This window comes from Copidosoma floridanum, unplaced genomic scaffold (assembly GCF_036245765.1).
Source record: "Copidosoma floridanum isolate Cflo_tuat_1 unplaced genomic scaffold, Cflo_Japanese_pri ptg000030l, whole genome shotgun sequence".
In the NCBI taxonomy this organism is placed as follows: domain Eukaryota; kingdom Metazoa; phylum Arthropoda; class Insecta; order Hymenoptera; family Encyrtidae; genus Copidosoma; species Copidosoma floridanum.
In genome coordinates, this window is record NW_028321907.1 from 2,765,485 (window position 1) to 2,784,849 (window position 19,365).

Consider the following 19,365-nt stretch of genomic DNA (forward strand, 5'->3'; position numbering starts at 1 on the left):
TATGAAATTTGTCTAAGCAACCAAATAATATTGCATAAAATTAAACACCATATGGTTATGCATACGAGTTTTGCATAATATCATCATGACATTTAAGTATGTAAAGTAATTAATCACGATGTAGTAAAGTTATATCCTGTGATAAAATATTAAAAAATTACGTAACGATGTGAACCACGAGAAAAGAACGAATGATGAAAAAGCTTCAAAGCACATCGACAGTTGTCATAAAAACGCCTCTCATCCGAAACATCAAGGGCGCTTAGACAGTCGAGCCGGCTTGTTATAAAAATACCACCAATTTATAGGAAAAAAAAAAAGTAAATACCACGCAGGCAGAGAAAATTCAATAATACCAGATTAGTCGACAAAAAGGCTAGTGTAAGCGTCGAGCGACAGATATCAGCATCATCATCATCATCATCATCGAACAAATATCAAACATGACCATTGGCCTGCTTCCCTCCAGGGTCCAGCTGGCGATATCCGTGTCGCGCGCGTTGGGCGCGTGCTACCATACATGAATACTGCATATACGTGCCTATCGGATCCGTATCGCATCGGCGATTACATTTCACGTGTGCCTTTTATTGTGTCGGACGCGCATCTCTCCTGCTTTTTTTTTCCCTCTCATCTCACGGGGATACATCCGCGTGTCCACTGCCGTGCATCTGCTGGACAGCGCATACATTGGCCATCTGACCAGTGGCCTGTCGAGGGGAGGTGAGTGTTTAAAAAAAAATAGAGAGAGACAAAGAGCGCGAGGGACGATGGCCACTGCCGGGCTGGTATGGGTGTACATGTGTGTTTTTTTGTTGTAGGGACATGGAAAAATTTTTTCGAGGAGAATGTTTTTGTCCACACATGCGGTACAGTGGGTCTGGGATGGAGAGTTTTTTTTTTTTTTTCACGTGTCCACGTGCCCGTAGCCGGGGGTAGCTAATTTTTTTCTTTCTTCGGAGTCGCAGAGAAGCATAAAAAAAAGGATCTACGCCTGCAGAGCGCCATGCAAACGTATATATATGCAGTGTACCAGAGCGGAGCAAATGCGGGAGCATCAGTGAATACTTTACGTAGGGGTGATTCCATACGGTATATACACCGAAAGATTTTTCTTTTCTTTCCATTTTTCGGGCTCATTTAACACGTCTCGATAAAAAAAAAAAAATAAAAAAAAATTCTTTTTCACAAAGTATACTTTTTTACGTGGACAATTTACTCTCGATCGCGTAATCAAGGGTTGCACATATTTTGAACTAAGATTATAGATAAAAAGCTGGGCGTGTTTGTATACATCAAACGAAACGAGTTGTTTTTCGTTCGCAGTTCCAATCAAGTAGATTTATCAACGCAATGTTATCGTGTACGTGCGATATGACTAGTAGGTGTACAATAACAATACATAAATTTCTATTAGATATAATTATGATAATGGTAAGATTTTAAGTATAAAAGAAATCATCGATGTGGAACTATTTGATGAATCTGAAGAGATACTCCAGCTTTACTTTGTATCAAAACAAACAAAAAAAAAGTAAAAGAATCGACAATATTTGTTTATTTCACGTGCGTATCTTCACATATTTCTAACGTGTCACTTGAGAAGGACGAGGCACGAAAAATTTACCGACAACGTGATCGTCTGTAAATTATTTTTTTTACCCTATCTCGATCAATTTTCCACTGCAATTTCGCGTTGAGATAACATTGAATTATTCATAGCAAAACATAATAACAAGAGTAAACACACACGCGCACGCACATATCCCTCCGTAAAATTGTATCGGTAAAAAATTCACCTCTCGCTATATTAAATTAGGCCACGCGCCAAAAAGTTGATAAAACAACGAGAACAGCACCGACTCTGCATTTCAATGTGTACACGAGCCGTCCGGTGCACCTACTCACCCCCATCCAAGAAACCGCTAAGTAGGTAGTACGAAATTCCAAGGGGGCCACACCCACCGACCGTCTTCCCTATATATATATATATGTATGCGTGGTTCTCCTGACCTACAGGCCAAAAAAGGCCTAACCGATACGTACCGTTGCCATCGAAATTATTATACATTATGCCCGCTTCTTATTGGCTCCCTTACGTGTACGTAAGTAGGTCTACCGCGTGCAACAGGCTCTCTCGCATACCATATGTCGGAGCTATATAGCACACTTTGAAGACACCGAGCTAATGATGAAAGCGGACGGCAGTAAGTATACATATATACCCACGTACCAATAATTATACGACATTCGGGGGGAGAGGGCGTGAAATTGCGCGACACTGGGTTGCGCTTTAAAACGCCGGTGTGGCCGGCAACAATACCGTGCGTTCCCCTTTTTTCGTTTTATTTTCTCTCTTTTACCCACTCCTCCTCGATTCGGCGACCTTGCAACCACGGGCTACGTGTAACCGCAGAAGTCATTCATCCTCCTCGTCGTGGTTGACATTTGGTGCTCCGGGGTAATATATTCTATGGGTATACCATGGCACGTTATCACGAGTGCCAAGAGCGCGCGCGGGTGCATCGCGTCTAGGTGTGCCGTGACAGTGGGAGAAAGGAGGAATCAAAAATTCAACGCGTACGCGCGCGTCCGTCTACCGGCTGACATGGACACGAGTAGCGTCACGTCCACCAGGTACACGTATAAATACATGTGTACATGTTCCGGCCGGTGTAGCGTCGCAGTTATATCGTGCATAATTTAGGGGTGAAATCGGGAATGAAAAAAGAAAGAGAAAGCGGCACCCACCGGTGTGCCATCGGTGAAAACAAGAGAAAGGGAGTCGGTTCCGTTGACGCACTTGTCACGCGATTGTTTATATGTATATGTACAGGTAGAGGAGCGTCTATCTGTGAGGTTGGGCCGACGGAAGTGTACCGGGTATACAGTCACGTAAGATACTTATTGCCAGTTGGAAGGATAAAGTTTTTTTTGAAATTTAAAAAGATGTTTATTGATGACTTTTGAGAGGTGTGAGAAAAATTTTAGACGTTTGGCAAATCTTTTTTTTTTTTTCTTTTTTTTTTTTTTTTATCAATGCAAGCCTAAGCTGAGCACGCGTTGAAAACATGCAAAGTTGTGATTTTATTCCCTCCAACCGCATGGATCCAGTGCGGATAATCGAGGCTCAAGTCAATTTCTCGATGCTCGAGGACCATTTTCGTAATGTCCCCGTATTCAGCGGCAAAAGCAGTGGGTACGTTAATTGTTGGGAGCGTAAAGTTTTATCCACAATATTTACCGATTTTACTTGAGCCAGCATAAATTTACACAATAGGTGATTCCAAAGACACGTTCCACCCATTTGTGAGCTAAAGCACCCTCGCCTTACCTTTTCTTTTTTTTTTCCATCCCAGCATCACCAAAATCGGGAACATCAGCCGTACAGAGTCTAGTTACGTGCGTGTTGAACGAGAGTCGCGTGCGGGGCCCCTGCACTTGGACGAGCTTTTATTGTTCCATCTTTTTTTTTTTTTTTTTTTTTTTTTTTCACTTATACAGACACACGTAGGGGGCCACAGCTAGGCAGGCGTATGTAAAACGCGCGCTCCGGTGCGCCATCGAGCGGAAGGTAACGGAGTGGACCCCAGTTATGCGCATTTATTGGGCGTACCTTACGTATGGTATTTCAGGGGTCGGGGAGCGCGGAAGCAAAGTGTGACCAAATCCATACAGCTAAGGGCATTTTAGAAAATCGATTACCTTTTTTTCCCTCCTCCTCCTCCTCCTCCTGTTTGTCGTAAGCTTTGTTTGTGAAAATTCGTGAAATTTTGTAAAACGGCAAAATACACGGCGATTTAATAATATTTGTAAGGGGAGAGACGGGGCATAGGTGAGTAAACGTACTTTGTTCGTCTAATGATAGTATGTATACCTGAAATGCAACAGCGTCGACTACGATGATGGTATATATACATACGGCAACTAGAGGGGAAAAAAAAACACATATATAAATATCGCATTCAACGCGGGGCCGGACTCTCTCTCTTTTTTTCCCCCTCCTGTCATTCCATTTGGAATAATTTACAGAAAAACTAGGCATTGTATGGAAAGACGTCCAGTGTACCCATGATACATGTATACGGGCACATCCCTCACAACGAAACAACAAACAACTTTTCCTACTTTATACATATATACATGCTTGTACACACGTATGATGTATTGTTTGAAAAATTATACGTCCTCGTATCGGTATACCGGTGACATATAGGAAGAACACGTAGACACCATGTAGCAGCCCGCGCGCATCGAGGTCCTCCTCCTCCTGCTCGTAAGCGCAATCCCGAGAGCGAGCTTTTACAATCATTGCAAAAACTGTACTACATATTGTATATATTTATGTGCATATATATAAGGCAAAACGAGAGAAAACGCGAGCGCAAGAGAAAAGGGGGCTGCCACGGAGAAAAGGGAAAGTTAGCTCTGGAAAGAAAAACGACGCCCGAAGGTTGGCAAGGGGGTGGCCACGATACTACATAGGTGTGTGCGTGTGCACGTACGCGTGGGAGGGAGGCGGGGGGTTGGGAGAAATTCCAGCCACCCTCTGTACACGCTCTACAGTAAAGGATGTAAACTCGTGTGCGCGTGTGTTTGTCGCCAGTGACACTATTCACGTATACGCACGTCGGTGTACATGTATACTGCGAGGGGAGAGAAAAGAAAAGCTGTGTATATACGTACGCGTACGAGAGCGAGAGTGGGTGGGACGCGTCCAGAAGGAAGGAAAAAAAAAAAAAGAGGGTGAATCGCCCACCTCCCGAGAGAGAGAGAGAGAGTTCCGAAAATTCCAACTGACCAGAGAAGCGCGAGGAGACGCTCTACAAAACTCCCCCTCGTGCGATTTTTCTCTTTCTCGATTCTCCCCTCTTTCAAAGCCCATATATGTACGTATGGCAGAGAAGACGCGGCCGGACCTTTTTCTTCCTTTTATTTTTCGCTGTCAAGACGATGGGTGAAAAAAGGAGGGAGGGGGGGGGCGGTGGGGGAAGGAAAGAAGAAAACCCTGGGAGAGCCTCATCTGGCGTCGTCCCTGTCTTCTCCGCGCCCGGGGAATTGCGGATTCTGAACTGGGGTAAAAGTCCACTCGTCAAGGAGGGAACCCCCCTACGTATGGCAGCACAATGGGAGCTGGCTATGTATACTGTGTGCGGGGGTGAGTAGGCGCGCGAGTGTGTGGGCGTTTGCTTCTTCACGTTTGAAAAACCACGCGCGTGTGAGGGCTTTGCTCCTCCGTGTGAGGGAAAGATCATCGGCGGGAGCGTATACGTATATACATCGAAAATATACTACAAAATAGAGCTCGCGAGAGAGAGAGAGAGAGGGAGTGTGAATGTGCGTGTTTTACTCCTACTAAAGGGCTCCTGGTGTGATTTTTTTCTCTTTTGTTTCCTACAGCCCCGGCGTTTATCATACTTTTTGTTCTTTCGAAAGGGAGAAGGATGGAGAGGACTCGGACCCTCGGAATCGATGAATCGAGCTTCCATCGGAGGCGACGCTTCGAAATATCACCGCTCTCGGCAATTTGTGTGGACGATGATGATTCTCCGCAAAACCTCTGATATGTCACCGTATATACGTTCAAATTTTTCACCCGAGAGAATTTTGTCACCATTTTATGTTTTTTTAAGTGTAAATGTCAAAAAAAAAAAAAGTCCTTACTTTTCATGCTTCGGGAAAAACCAAAATACGCATCAGTTGATTAAAAAAAGGATGAAACCTTTGCATCACAATGATTCGGAAGTGCTTAAAAATCACCGCATTCGGCCATTTACGCACCTCATGTCAGCAAAAACCGCATCAGTAGGTATATATACACCTGTACACGGACAGGCGCGCTAACAAGCTTTAAAACCGTATACAGCAGAGCATCGGGGAGGTAAGGCTCATGAATTGCGGAAGCACCGATCAAGTATTAAAGAGCTCCGATCCGGCCGTCGGTGTAAATACATAGGTATGGAGTTACACGCCTGGAAACAAAGAATAAAAGACAGAGAGAGAGAGTTGAAAAGCGGAGCAATCGGTGGTGGCGTGGAGCCGCGAGGTGGAGTTCTATTTTTACACATTGAGCTCGGGTTGAAATCGCGAGGCACTTACCGGCGCGTCAAGTGCCGTGACGAGTGAGAGCCGCGTCGGCAGGAAATTGTACGGAATCGCCGTGGAAAAGACAAAAGTGGTGTTGGGGGTGGAGGCGTACACGTATACACCCACACGTATGGAGTAAGGGCAAAGGCGTAGCTCGAGCCAAAGGAAGGAGTGTACGGTCGAGGAGGAGAGAGTTTGAGCTATTGGGGAGGGAATCGATAAAGTTAGTTCGTGAGAGAGAGAGACCGGCATGGGGGGGGGGCGCAGTGATGGTTCAACGACACATTCATCGAAATAGTCGAGCTGCGGAGAGCTCATGCTCCTTCGCAGGTACATGAACCTACACGTACACCCACACAGGTACACGCGTGCGAGGTATCGTGTGGGCCTGTGTATTATTTATAGAGCAAACGGGGTAACGGGGGGTGGCCGGCGGCGCGACAAGCTTCGCGTGCACTCACATCCTCCTCCTCCTCCTCCTCCACTGTTGTAAAGTAACTATATCTTCGTCCACGTGAGTCTGTATGTACGAGGGTAGAACTTCTTTCCTTACCCGGTCCCGCACGCTATATTCCTTTTTATTCATACATAATATACATATATATATATATATATATATATATGTACATCACGCCGTATACCTTGTTGGATACGTACATACTTACGTGTATCGTTGAATCGTGCAAACGACTCGGATGGGCAAAGGGCTATACTCTTGAAAGTCATTCAAAAGGTGCATGGACTTACGAGTGGCACATCAGGGTAACCCCATATGTTAAAAATCATACTTCACATTTAGCCGGGGTAGGCACGTCATTACTTCTTTTTAATTAAATTGCAATCAAAAATTTTCGTTTTGAAGAGTAAAAAAAAAAAAAAAAAAAAAAAACACATTCTTTGACGATTTCTTCAAAAGTTTTTTAGCAGGTAAAATTCATTGTGTTTCAAATAGTTGAACTTGGAAAAATAAAATTTGCTCCCCAAAAGCCCTTTCAAGGTATTCTTGAAACAAAAAAGGTAGCCTGTAAAAGTGTACCTATACGTATAGGCATGGAAGCTCCCCGCGAGAAGCCGCGGAAATAATCGAGTAGCCCGAGGGCCACCGAGAAAAGAAAGAACCAGCCAACGGCTACACAACAACCCCCTCGTAGTCACATACACGTATATACATATATATTTGGCAGGGACTTTGAAAGCTCGCGCGCGCACACGCACGGGGGGGCTGGAAAGTGAGGAGGAGAGGGAAAGAGTTTAAGGGCGGGGGAACCCCAACTCTGGGGGGGGGGGGTGTAGAGGAAAGGGGAGCCACGTCGGTGGACTACCGGCAAACGCGGGGGCTGACTACCCTCTCATATCAAGTATGGCCGCTACTGTGGCATGATGGCCAAAACAATCGTAAGTAACAACTTGTTCTCTCACCCGCTCTTCAAAGAGGACTTGCACACGCACAGCTTAAAAGTCCACGTAATACGCTCCCATCGGCTGACCCTCGCCGAAATTTTCACCGTTTTGCATCTCATGCGATTTTTCCTTTTGTTTTTCGTTCTCTTTGAGTTCCGGGTAATGGTGCGCGATCGCGGCTGGTGCGTTTACGTGTGCCTCATCGTGTACAACGCGTATGCCGTTGGTGGGCACTTGTACTACAATATTGTTCCGAAACTTTGTCGCTCGAGTTAGTCGGTCGAGTTGATCAAAGTGCGATAGCGTGTGCGGAGGACGAGGAGAGGAGATGCCGATTGAAAGTTCCCTTATTGCGATCGGCAACCACACTGGCGAGGTAAGGGCGCACGAAGCACTTTTTATTTCAGAGAGACTTTTCCTCTTCTATATCTCTTCTTCCGTCGTCGTTGAGTTATTATATATATTATATAGACAAGTTAGCTGTAATGTACAGCGCAAAACAAACAAAAATACACGGACCCTATAAAGGTGTTGAGGACAATCGGTTAATTTTATGGACAAAAAAAGCGCTGTTGCTTCTTCTGAGCCGACGATAGTACGTAAAAGGGATGAATGACAAAACGCAACAGATAAAAAACGGGGGTGCAACTGGCAGGGTGTTTACAGATCAATCCGACACTCTTGTGGTTCTAACTGTACGTATATAGTGTCTCTGCTTACGCTCGACACGTGTTTTTTATCATCGCCACCCTACCCGTCACGGATAAGTCGAAGGGTCGTAAAATACCGACGAGGGTGGGTGTAAGCGCAAAGGGATTTTAAAGTGAAAATTCGGCGAATTAATACGTGGGGCGTGCGGTGGAGGCGCGTGCATGTGGTCCTGCTCTGAAGCTGAATGATGAATCGGCGACTGGTGACGGGACTGCACGTGCTTACGCGGGGGTTTCGTAATACGTTTACTCACCGACGCTTTTCAAATTTTGAGGACACCTTTTGGTCGGGGGCTATATACGCGGCTTCTCGAGATTAATCATCGGTATACGGTACATCATATTTTATACGGACGACAGAGTACACAGAGTGTACGTAAGGGAATCGGTATTTACTTGTACGCGGGTGGGTGATGGATGATTGTTGCGATTGTTTTGAATTTTTTATACGTATATACCGTTCTCGTATAAATTTTTGTGACTCGAGTTTACGCCATCCGTTCGTACAAGGTCTGAAACTGCGATAAATACGAAGAGGAAATAAAACGGTTGAAAAAAAAAAGAAGAAGAACCTATTAATCAATCAATCAATCCGAAGTTTAAACAGCACTCGGGTCCTTTTAATCATCTGCGGGGCGCAATGAAAACGGGGGGAAAAATCGATGGAAGCAATAATCGTATAAAAACGCGCGGGCGCGCTATCGCTCCGACTCGATGAATTAAAGCTCGAGTGCGTGTAGGAGAACACCCACCCGCGCAGAGGCGCGTTTCAAGGAAGCTCTGAAAAACTAGGGGACGGCCTTATGGCAGGGGAGGCAAGTGTATATATAGGAGACTTTTTCGAGCAAGTGCGCGTATCGATCTCGAAAAGAGAGAGGGAAAGGAAGCCCCGGAGTAGGAGACCTCCGGCTTTGAAGTTTCGGACGAAAAGTTTCATCCCTTCGAAAGTGGCCACTACCACCGCCGTGTACATACACAGACGCGCGTGCGAGTGGGCGGGGGGATTTCTCCCGGAGGCCTATATTGATCGACCGGCCGGCTCTCTTTTCCTCGTAAACATCGGCGTGTGCGCGAACCCCCCCCCCCCCCCTACGTCCCTCTCGGCGCGTTTGGACCGGACAGCCGCCAAAATTTGATTCGACTCGGGAGCCCCGCCGACCCTCTCCATCATCTTGGAAAACACACCGACTGCTCTCTCGCGCCATATTTGAAACTATGGCAACGCGCGCTCCCTCGTCTTCCTTTCCCACCTCCTTTGCGAATTCCGTCCAAGAGAACCAAGAAGGAACGACTTTCACTTTTCGTCGCCCATCCATGTGTACATAGGTATCCTTTTCCTCCCTCCCTCGCGTACGAACTTGGGCGATGTGGAACTCTTCTTTTTTTTTTTTTTCACCGTAGAGATAGTTTCTGGTCTGGGGTATACTTGTCGCCATTAATCACAGTCTTGTGATGCGCGGATTCGCGGACAATAGCCACTAACGAGGCCCCTCGTACGATTGAAAACTGGCGACGGGGGAGGGGGTTAAATACAGAGGCGCTTTATTTCTTTTTTTTTTTCGATCCGTTCCTATGGCGATTGTTATCGGATAATGGTAAAAGCAGCGGTAACGATAATCCAAAAACGTGAAAGGGCGCTATAGCGTAATTGAAAGTTCGAAAGTGTTGGTGGGGTGGGGTGGGGGAGTAGGTACCGATTTTTAGGTCATAACTGTCGTCAAAGTGTAACACGAGCCGTGTATGTACGCGTGTATAGCCCTCGATGACGACGAATGTTTTTCTTTGTCGCCCATATTCGTGTGTTTTGTTTGGCTGACTTGCTTTTACGCGGTTCTGAAAAGAGGGTAAAAAGCAAAACTGACATTCGACTCGACCCAATGAGCTTTTCATGCGCCCGTGTGTCTTTGTATCTCGTAATTATTACTCGCGCGCGCGTTACTATGCTTTTTTTTTTTTTTTTTTTTTTTTTTTTCTTTTTTAGTCATTCCTTTTTACTTTTTACTTCGTTCGAACGCGACACGTCAGTTTTCTCAGTGACGAGGTGAATAATGAACGAGAGGCGCCGCGGATCGATACGTCATGTTAAACTTTGGAAACAAAATGTGACTCTCGTTTTGATTGCACGCCACCGCGTCAGGGGCATCGTGAAGAAAATGATACGCAAATTGCGCCCTCCCGCGAGCTCTTCTGTGGATGGAAAATTGTGTCTCTTGTATTATTCAAAATCACCCGAGCCGATTGGTGAATGAAAAAAAAAAAAGAAAAAAAGAAAAAAATGTTCCTTTCGGTAAACACCCGTGAAATTACTCCGATTGTACTTTCATCGGGGGAAAAGCTCCAAATTGGCGCGTAAAAATAGAGCCCATTGAAACGACGCTCCTCCCCCCGTTTTCGCAATAAAGGGTGTAGTACTCTCGCGACACACATGCGAAGAGAGAAAGAGAAAAAAAAAGAATGAAGGTATATAATCCCTCGACACGGTAGCCGGTTTCCTTTCACTGAGAGGGGACCTCTCGGATTTTTCACCGATTTTTGCCAAAATAAGCCCCGACACACACGAATACGGGCGCATTTACGAGTCTCTTTTTCGAGAAAAAGGGAATCCGTCAGCCGATTGCGTCCCTCGCATAATCCAATTTTCGTGAGCGCGCCTGCCTCTCTTTTCTTTCGTCCTTTTATTTCGAGTGCAGCGCGCCGGCCCGGGCTCTTTCATCCCCAGCGGGGATTGAAACGCGCACACGTACATATATATTCTTACGGATTTTCGGAAAAAATAAGGGGAGAAGGAGACACACGTCACAATACGCGCCGATGCTTACTTTTCAACCCTCTCGATCCAACGGGCGTATATAATATACGTATATATTGTACCCATATTGATGTGTATGTGCGTGTGCTGTGTACAATACGTGTACGCACGAGCTCCTGTCACCCTAACGTTGCGCCACGATTCCGCAATTCACGACAGGCCGGCCGGAATCGATGATGAATCGCTCCCGTCCTTTCTTTCTTTCTTTCCTGGAAAAATATTATTCTTCCTTCTGTAAAAGTCGTGCGGGTGCAGAGAGAGAGGCTTACAGTGCCTACACTGCAGTGTAGTTTCTGAAAATACCGCGCGCGCTCGCTCCCCCCTCCGAGATTGCTTGATTATATATACACACGCATGTATACGTGGTTTGCGCACTTTTTGGCAGGAAAATTGAAAAAAATGGAAAATCATCGCCGCCATGACCTACAGTTAGAAGTAAAGGGAAACAAAACACGTAGGTATATTGCCCGTACAAAAATGGCACGGCACTCGTTAGGCACCGATTAAGTTTAATAAGCAGTTGGTATACTCGTACACAAAGTACAGACCAACAACGGTCAAGCCCGTCCTCGAGGTATACACGTAGGTGCGCCTCTGTCCACTTTCTCCAAAGCCGCAGGCAAATTACTAGCTCGGCAACCAAGAGTATGCAGCCCCCGTTTCCACCCTCCCTCGTCGAAAGAAAGTCCCTTTTTTGAAAAAACGCGTACAGTACGGGTATACCTACCAACACACACTCGAGAGAAAAAAAAAAGGTAGGATAGCCCATGGTAAGCGTGACAGGGACCATAGCCGGGCATTATGGCCCTCATGCACACAGAACGGAATAATAATCATGGGGTAAGCCAGAAGGAGGAGGGGGGGTAGATTCGGCCTAGGAGAGAAAGCCGGTGGTGGTGGTGGTAGGCACCATCAGGGGTTGTGGTAGGAGCGAAAAACAGCATGACAGATCGGCACGAGGCAGCGAGCCGTGCGCATCGCGTCCAAGAAAAGAAAGTGAACGGACTAGAAGAGGAAGGAGGAAAAACGTGCACCGCAAACAGACAACTTTTACCTGGCCCTTTACCCAAAGACCCAGTAAAAAAAGGGCCACCCGGACAACAACAAAGAGGGACGTGCGGTCGCGTGCCTTTTGTCTCGTTTCTTCCTTCAATATATATATAAATACCTGTGCACCTGAGACCGCGGTTTCACGCTCCCTCTCTCGCGGGCCTCTTTCGAGAGGGAAAGGAGCGTCGACCAACAAAAAGAAGAAAAAAAAAGGCCGCGCGCCGATCCGGAGCCTCGTCCCTCTCGCCACGGAAGGTCCCCACCACGGCAGCACGTGCCGGCCGAAGACGCCCTGTTTTCTCTCGTTTTTTTTTTTTCCTTCTTCTTCTTCCACTCTCGTCCCGCAGCCAAGGGAGCACGGGGTGTATAACGAGACGGAGGCGCACGCGCCACTCGGAAGGGGGGCCTCCGTGTACTTGCGGTGCGCGCGCGTTAGTGACAAAGTGTGTTCTGGTGTGAGAGGATTGTACGGTTGTATATATATATACGGCCGGTGGGCACTGCGAAAGTGAGAGAGGACCGGCCCGATGTAGTGTCCGCGATGTGCGAGCCTCGGGTAACATGAGCCCAAGGAGGTGCCCGTCGCCATCCGAACAAGAAGAAGATAAAGAAGCCGGTGGGTGCGCGTGTGTTGTTGACCTTGACGCTGCCGAGGCCACGAGGACGAAGACAATGACGACGATAACGAGGATGACAATCGGGTGATGATGAAGACGACGAGCGATGCTGCCTTGTTGTTGCCTTGTTGTTTCTTTTGTAATTTTCCGTCGTTGCCATCGACGTGGCCGACCACTGCTCCCGTAGTTTTGTGAAACTGTTCGCTGAAAGGGTACGTAGGAAAAAATCTCTCAGCTTTGAGCGATTTTTAACGTTACCAAGTAGACTATCGGATAAAGTACATCGGTGTTTATGCTAGTTGCTTAAAAAATGGACCCTGTCACTATTTTCAAGCTCATTTTCTGGGATTGGGCGTGATTTTTTTCGTTGATAGGGATATTCTGTTGTCTGATCTTTTTTTTTTTTTTTTTTTTGTAAAATTTTGTTTTATTCATGCAATAAGTATTTGTTTCGCAAGATGATTTTCAATTTTCCCCAAGTATACATATTTATGTACGACCTTGACATTCCGCAACTACGTCAATAGTATCAACAAAATTTCAAATTCTTCGCAAAACGAACATTGGCATTGATCGAGTTTTTTTTCTTTTTTACCAATCATTTAGCGTTTAAAAAAAAAAAAAAACTCATATCCCCGTAAAAGTGTAAAAACTCTCTATACGTGTGATAATTTTTCGTTTTCCCTGAGCTCGCAATTGTCGCGAAACGGTTCCCCGGTGGAAAAGTAAACTCGGGGAAAAACCCCACCGAAACCCCAATCGGGAAAAAAGTAGAAAAACCCTCAAATTAAAAATTCCCGATCGAGCGCTTTTCAATAGCACCCATCACGTACGATGGGGAAAAATAGTCTCCCGAGCCACTCGAGTGTAATTTAAAGCGCACCAGGCGTACCATATATACATTATACTATCCTGTTTACGGTCAAGCCGGCACTGCACCTATTTCCCATCAACCGATCACGCCTACAATGCAGGAAGAGAGCGAGGGAGGGAGACCGCTCTAATGAGCTTTACTCGAGCACGCGCTGGCGGAAAACGCGTGCTCCTTATTTTTCCCGAAATCGTCCCCAACGCGTCGAGGGCGCGCACACACGTGCACGTATGTGGTGGTGGCATGAGTCACACGAGCCTCCCTTGACGGAACGCAAACCCCTTGAACGCCCGCAACCCAGAGGAAGGATAGGAGACGGACAGTGGACGAGAGTATACGTATACGTTATAGAAAACAGACGCTCCGATCGGCAACTCTCGTTTTCCTTCCACACGCGCATCCTCCCTCCCTTCGGCTCATCCCCAGTGGCCAGCATCAACTACTCCTCGGTCCAGGCCCTCATATATCTATACACGCACTTGTAATCATCACGGACACTCGTACACTCCCGCGCTCGTTATTCATCAACGTTGCGCAACATAATCATACATACATATATATACATCAACCACATAAAGTCATTACATTATACGTTGTAGCGTTTCGAAACGAACCAAGTTTCCCTGCAGTTTTCTCGCTCTCGATCCCTCGGTGAGATTCATTAATAAAGTATCGGATTCCTATAGGATGAAGGCACCGAGTTTGCAGAATGACCTGGCGGCTATTCTACACCGCTGATATTGGGGGGGGGGAGGACAAAAATTCTTTGGCCCCACTGTTTCGTCGAGATGGCCGGAAAATCGATAATTTTGCTCCTCTCGTATCGTCTCCCGTACACACACACATATACGTGACCATCTTTAGTTTCGAAGGCCATTGAACGCAAAAAGGGTGGGGGGGGAGATATGATTATGTTGGGCGCTGCCGCGAGTTGCTAAATTCTCCCTCGAAAGGAGAGTTTTCCCACCCTCGTCCAATTGCACTGCGCTAGCCAGTCAACTTTTTCCAATTTGTTTAACAACCGTCCGATCTGATCAATTTTTCTCGGGAAGGAAAAATTTAAGACGCGCCCCTCGCCAGCCGTCTACAATGGTCATTCGGAACCGTCTGCCCTACGAACGTGGAATTTTCATTTTCTTTTCCTTTATTTATTTTTTATTTTTTTTTTTGATTGATCGCCGTCGTGCTTTTCTCCCCAATCGTTATACAGGCTTGGGCACGGACTTTCCTTTTTCCCGAAAATCAAACGAAATACAGTGTTCATGGAAACTTTTATTTTTTGAAAGATTTTTTTCTTCGTTACACGAATATTCCACTCGAAAAGACGTGCAATAAAATTCCCAAATAAAGTACACCCCAAATGTTCAAATCTAGCCCACATCCACTATAATAGCGAAGCAAAAAAAAGGTACTCCTTGTATAAAGCGACGATCGTCGAATCGTTTGTTCTTTGCGCGTGATTGCAGAAAAGGAGCGCGTAGCCGGTGGCAGAAGGAAGGACAATGTCGTCGAGCCAGGAGGCGACGGAGATCGACAGCGAGGGCTCAAGTTGCGAGGAGCGCGAGTCCTCCCGCGGGGGTAGGCAACGGCTGCAGCCCGGGGACTCGGACGGCGCCAGTGGCATACCGAAGAAGCGCCGGAAACAGTCGACGCCCATCAAGTTCTCGACGAGCTCGCTGCCAATGATGATGGGCGACGAGTGCGACGACGAGGACCAAGACGACGACGCGGAGGACGACAACAACGAGGAGGAGGAGGAGGACGAGTCCGAGGAGGAGTTGCAGCTGAAACGAGAGCCAACGGGCGAAGGTAAGCCGCGGCCCCAGAGCCCGACGCTCAAGGACGAGAACCTAAACAGCGAGTTTCGCTGCCAGTACTGCGGCCAATTCCTCGATAGCCGGGCGAGCCTCGAGCTCCACCTCGAGTGCGAGCACGCTTTTGGGGGTGCCCTCCTGGGTAACCCGGAACAACTGAACGGCAACCAGCAGCAGTCCATCAGCCCGATCAATCTGTCGGGTATCAGTGTACGGAGCTTCGCGACCAACGCCGCTTGGCTGCCCGACGGTGGTCCCCTGGCCAAGATGAGGAACCACCACCACCTCCCGCAGCAGCACTTTCCCGGCGTGCCGGTCGGTTTTCCAGGCGCCCTGGGCCAGTTCCTGCCCCTGCCACCGTTTCCCCTGCCCGACTCCTCGGAGATGGCCAGCAGGCCGAGTCTTCTGGCCCAGATGCCCAAGATCTTTAACCGCGAGGCTTACTGCAGTCTGTGCAACCGCGAGCTCTGCAACAAGTACTTCCTCAAGACCCACATGGCCAACAAGCACGGGATCCACATTGACGGCCCACCACCGGCGGCAGTGCCAGCTGGCCTACACCCCGCGTCCCAGAGCAACGATGTCTCGTCGACGAGGCCAGTCACAGCAGCAACAGTAGTACCGGTGAAGGTTCCCCCCGAACAACAACAGTCCCAGCCGCGACTCGACAGCGGTAGTACCAGCAACGGGGTGGTGGTTGTGCAACCGCAACAGCCGACCTTGCCGTGCGACATGTGCTCCAAGCGTTTCAAGAACGAGGAATCGTTGAGGAAGCACAGGAACAAGATCCACGTCGAGAGCGCCGATTCGACCCAGCAGCCACAGATGGGCTACCAGGCTACAGACGGGGACGACCGTCACAGTCCAGGGGGCATGGAGTCGTTGTTTAGGCAAGAGTTCAACGTAGAGCAGGAGGAGCTGTCTTACGCCCCGACCCCGCGCTCGATAACCGTGTCGCCCCAATCGGTGCGCCAACTCAAGGAGTCGGCCTTCAGCGACGACCACCTACGGCGCATCGGGGTCATGAATCCCGAGGCCTTTTGCGAGCTCTGCTGCAAGGAGTACTGCAACAAGTACTTCTTGCGCGTCCACAAGCTCAAGAGGCACGGCATCTCGGAGGGTGACAAGCCATCGCCCGGGCTGAGTCCTTGGACGGGCCAGCATCAGTTGGTCCAGACGAGCCCGCTCAACCTCATTGTGAGCGACAGTCTGGGCTCGGAGTCCGGGGACCGTCTTCTGGAGGAACACGCGTGCAAGTCCTGTGGCATACGCTTCCAGAACCAGGAACTCTACCTCCTGCACGTCGAGAGGATCCACGAGAACGGGGGAGGAGGGGAGCAGCACGAGCCGTCCGACGAGCAGGACGAGGTTGACCCCGAAAACACCAGTAGCTTGATCGCGGACCAGCAGCGTAGCGAAGCCATTTCCGAGGACCTCCAGAAACTGCAGACCATGATACTCCAACTGAACGGGCTCGAGTCCAACAAACCGGTGACGTGCGTCCTCTGCGGCAGGGACTACGAGTCCCCGGTAGCTCTGAGGAACCACATGCTCGCGGAGCACAACATCCTCTCGGAGACCCTGTCGCCCCCTCAGCAGCAACAGCAGGAAAAACCGAGCCAGGTGGTATGTCCCGCCTGCGACAGGGAGCTCCCGGATCAGGAGGCTTTGAGGAGACACGTTGCCGAGGAGCACCAGCCCGCGACCACCCCGACGCCCCAGCTCCCACCCACTACTACTCCCAAGCCAAGCACACCCCAGCAGCAACAAGGGGAACGCAAGCCCAGCTCGTCCCTGACACCGACGTCGAGCTACTGCGAGATATGCAACAAGGAGCTGTGCAACAAGTACTTTATGAAGACGCACATGCAAAAGATGCACGGGATCGAGATAGAAAATGGCGCCCAGATTGGTGGCGTCGTCTGCAACATATGTAAGAAGGAGCTCTGCAGCAAGTACTTTTTGCGAGTGCACAAGCAAAACACCCACGGCATCGTCGAGGAGGCTCCAACCACCGGCCAAGCCAGCACCAACCAGCAGCAGCAGCAGCAGTCGGTCAAGCTGCAGGACAGTCTCGTCGAGATGTCATCCAACAGCGGAGAGGTCGGTTCGCTGAGGGGCGTCGTGCCCGAGAACTTTGACGCCTTCGACAGATACGTCACCCACTTCCAGGAGGTCTGTCCGATTTGCCACCAACGATTCCGGAGTTCCAAGTGGCTCAAGGCCCACATGCAAAACGAGCACAGTAAGCCTGGCACGGACAAGTCCCCGCAGGCCGTTCCCAGACCGGCACCAGCTAGAGTTCCCAGCGTCGTTTCGAGGGGTCTACAACAGCAGCAACAATCCTCCATCGGCAGCATCGGTCTCAAGATCCCGAACGGTTTCGATACGAGCCACCAGCAGCAGCAGCAACTCAAGACAGAACTGGCAACACTGGGGAACCAGGTGCTATCCAACTTTTTCGGTGGCTCATCCGACGACCAGCAGAAGCAGACCTACCGGTGCTCCCAGCCCAACTGCAGCTTCTCAACGCCCATCCTGCCGCTATTTTTCCTGCACGAGAGGTCCCACCATCATCACCAGCAACCACCGCACCACCAGGATCAGAGCAGCGATAAAATGCTGCAGTGCCCGATTTGCCACCAGACCTGCGCCCAGCCGGAACAGCTCCAACAGCACATGGTCTCCCGCCACCCGAACCCCTTTCCCGGTCTGCTGCCCCAGTTCCCGATACCCCTGCTCAACGAGCTCGTGATGCCGAGCACCGAGCCGCCCCAGGACCTGGCCAACGAGCTCAAGGAGGACGTCCGCGGCCAGCCAAAGGCCCACATAATGAACGAGATCGACACCAACAAGATGAAAAGGAGACCCGAGGAGAGCGGCGTCGTGCAGGTCATGCCACAGGGTACCTACAAGTGCTCGCAGTGTGGTTACGCCACAGCTAACCTCAACCGCATAAAGAAGCACGTAAAACGGGATCACAGGAGCCTGGGCGATCCGGTGGAAACAGCGTTGGCCGAGCTCACCAAGACCCTGAAGGACGTGGCCAACAAGCACAAGGTGCCGGCGAGTTATGCCGTGCCCCAGCAAGAGTCCAGCCTCTCCCCCGAGAAGACCATCATGCAGCCGTTCATCATCGAAGAGCTGCAACTACAGCCGAGCACCCGGAACAACAACTGCGGCGACAACAACAACGACAGCGTGGTAGCCGACAACAACGGCGAACTCCTCCTCGGTAGGACCTTTGCCCCGGCTCTCGTCTTCCTACCGGTGAAGACGCGGCTCAGTGGCGCCCTCACCACCTCCTTCACCCTGAATCCCGCTTGAGGTGCGTATCACTTTACTGGCTTATCCGGTCAACGACGATGACTACGACGACGATTGTGCAGGTGTGTATTCACATGTACCCACGCACTCCCGGCGAATCTCAGCACTAGCGGTAACTGGTTCCTAATACACAATTCCCCGAGACTCAACTAGCGCCCCCCGTGAGCTGTGACCGCGACTAAACCAAGGTTGCGACTATTTTTTTGTTATGTATTTTCCGTGCGAAGATGATGATGATCTTGTCACACGAGCGAATTCGCGAAAGACCCGGTGATTGACACACGATTGGTTTTTCACGAATTCACTCAGGAACGTTACAGTTTTCGCGGCTGATACATATATACATGGGTTCTTTGTGCCGCCTATATTGGGATCGGTGATTCTGGGATTTTCACCATGGGGAGTTCAACCTGATACTTTTTTTAGTAACTAGTTTCTCCGCCATGCCTATATGGGTGCACGTGACGATGAAAATCCTGCAATAATAATGATAATAAAGCATATTTATTTCTAACGTATAATAGGTATATTATGCATGCACGCGGGAGTCCCAAGTGGCGCCACCGTCTACCTGCGCCCATATACCTATACAGCGAGTCGCAGATTAGCCGATCCCAATATTATTTTTTAATGATACTCGTTGCGGTCTGGCGCTACGTCTCGTGTAAATACTGCGTTA

At 48.9% G+C, this 19,365-nt stretch overlaps 1 protein-coding gene across 1 annotated transcript; it reads left to right on the forward strand.

Moving 5' to 3' along the window:
* The first annotated feature begins 12,843 nt into the window (after positions 1-12,843).
* LOC106641214 (uncharacterized) lies at positions 12,844-18,792 on the forward strand. Its single transcript, XM_089596293.1, has 5 exons — positions 12,844-12,886; positions 15,012-15,272; positions 15,342-16,009; positions 16,043-17,381; positions 17,427-18,792. Exons 2-5 carry the CDS (start codon positions 15,048-15,050, stop codon positions 18,684-18,686), a joined length of 3,492 nt encoding a protein of 1,163 aa, XP_089452419.1. The 5' UTR covers positions 12,844-12,886; positions 15,012-15,047; the 3' UTR covers positions 18,687-18,792.
* Positions 18,793-19,365: the final 573 nt, after the last annotated feature.